The sequence below is a fragment of the Egretta garzetta genome, unplaced genomic scaffold (assembly GCF_000687185.1).
Source record: "Egretta garzetta isolate BGI_Z169 unplaced genomic scaffold, ASM68718v1 scaffold27, whole genome shotgun sequence".
NCBI classification, from domain to species: domain Eukaryota; kingdom Metazoa; phylum Chordata; class Aves; order Pelecaniformes; family Ardeidae; genus Egretta; species Egretta garzetta.
This window is the reverse complement of record NW_009260400.1, coordinates 2,436,657-2,438,156: the sequence shown is the minus strand read 5'-3', so window position 1 is coordinate 2,438,156 and position 1,500 is coordinate 2,436,657. Positions and strand designations below refer to the sequence as shown.

The following is a 1,500-nucleotide window of genomic DNA, read 5'->3' as shown; positions in this document are numbered from 1 at the left end:
GGAGCCCCGAGCATCGATGGCGGGGCAGGGGGATACACTCAGCATCTCCCCAGCCAGCACCTGCTCCGGCAGCATGCACCCAGCAAGTCGGAGCCCGGGATGTGCCCTGGATGCCCTTCTGGGTGCCACGGCTGAGTGTCCATCTCCCCGGCAAGGCTCTCCCAGCAGGGCCTGGCCCCATAGTGTGCGGGGGCTGTGGGTGCTGGCCCTGATGCCCCTCTCCCCACTCCCAGTGAAATCAAGCTGTCCGTCACAGCTGCCGTGGCTGACTGCATCGTGGACACCGTGCTGGGAGACCTGACCGTTGCCCAGTGCAAGCTGGTAAGCGCTGGGGGAGGCCAGCCCCTGTGGAATGGAGGTGCGGGATGGGGGTCTGGGTACCCTGGCATTGCCCAGCCACCAGCCAATACTATGACCATGGATTTGCTCTCTGGGAAGCAGGACAATCCCCACCCAGGCTGGTTTTCCTCCCAGGTAATCCTCTCCCGGTGCGGTCGCAGCAGCATTAAAGTCCTGAGCAAATTCCGGGGGCTGCTGCATGGTGGGGGGTGCTGGGGTGAAGCCGAGCACCAGCCACTTGTGCACCGGGGCCGGCAGCAGGCTAATCAGGCCTAAATCCGCTCGCAAATCCCGGGTAGGGAGCGGAGCAGCACGAAGCACGCGGGGCAGCTGGGCGCGCTTCGGCCCCTGCGATACTTTAAGTGCTTCCTAATGGTTTTAGGTAGAAAGCCTCCCCAAGCAAGGGCTCGACATCCCGGCACTGCTGCCGGAGCCGGCTGAGGACGATGCCACCGCACTGGCAAGGGGCAGGAATCCTTCAGACCTTGCTGCGGAGGAGGTAGGGTTCGATGCCGCATGCCGCCTGCGCTATAACCGCCTTTTATCCGCCTTACCGGATGATGCCAGGCTTAACGCCGCAGCCTCTCCGGGTGCACGCACCCCCCCAGGGCAGCACTAAGGCAATTAGCCCTGGGAAATGGGATCGTTGCTCCGCCGGCACCGGGAGCCTGTCCTTGAGGTGGCCTGGGCTGGTCCTGGCCACACGCAGCCCCTCCGTCTGGCCGTTGCTTTGCAACCTGGGGTCCAGCACAGTGCCGGGTCCTGGCCAGGAAAGCATCCGATCCGGCATCGTGGGTGGTTTCGGTGCCAGACCAAGATGAGGGGGTGCAGCCCTGGGGGTCTGGGGGTCATCGATGGATTGCACCCATCACCGGGCAAAGCCTGGCTGGCTCCGGCTGCTGTGGGGCCAGCTTGTCCATGCCAAAGCCACCGCCGTCCTTCTCTCCCTGCAGTACAAGATGGCCCTGCGGAGGAAAAACAAGCATTTCAGGAGCATTCGGCCCACGCCAACCGTGAGAAGTAAGGCCTCCATGGGGCTTCCCCTTTGCTGCAGCTCGGCGCATGCTGCACCGCCTTCGCCAGGGCACGGCAGGGGCGGGGGGCTCACAGCAGTGACTGGGGGGGCAGAGCTGGCTGCGGGGTGGCCCAGCCCGTGGGCCA

General features: G+C 64.9%; 1 protein-coding gene across 1 annotated transcript in view; it reads left to right on the top strand.

The window, feature by feature from the left end:
• CARMIL2 (capping protein regulator and myosin 1 linker 2) overlaps positions 1–1,500 on the top strand; it is a 27,320-nt gene that overhangs the window by 17,788 nt on the left and 8,032 nt on the right. Inside the window, 3 exon segments of the mRNA XM_035898809.1 lie at positions 234–321; positions 722–838; positions 1,293–1,397. Coding sequence (XP_035754702.1) covers positions 234–321; positions 722–838; positions 1,293–1,397 — 310 coding nt within the window.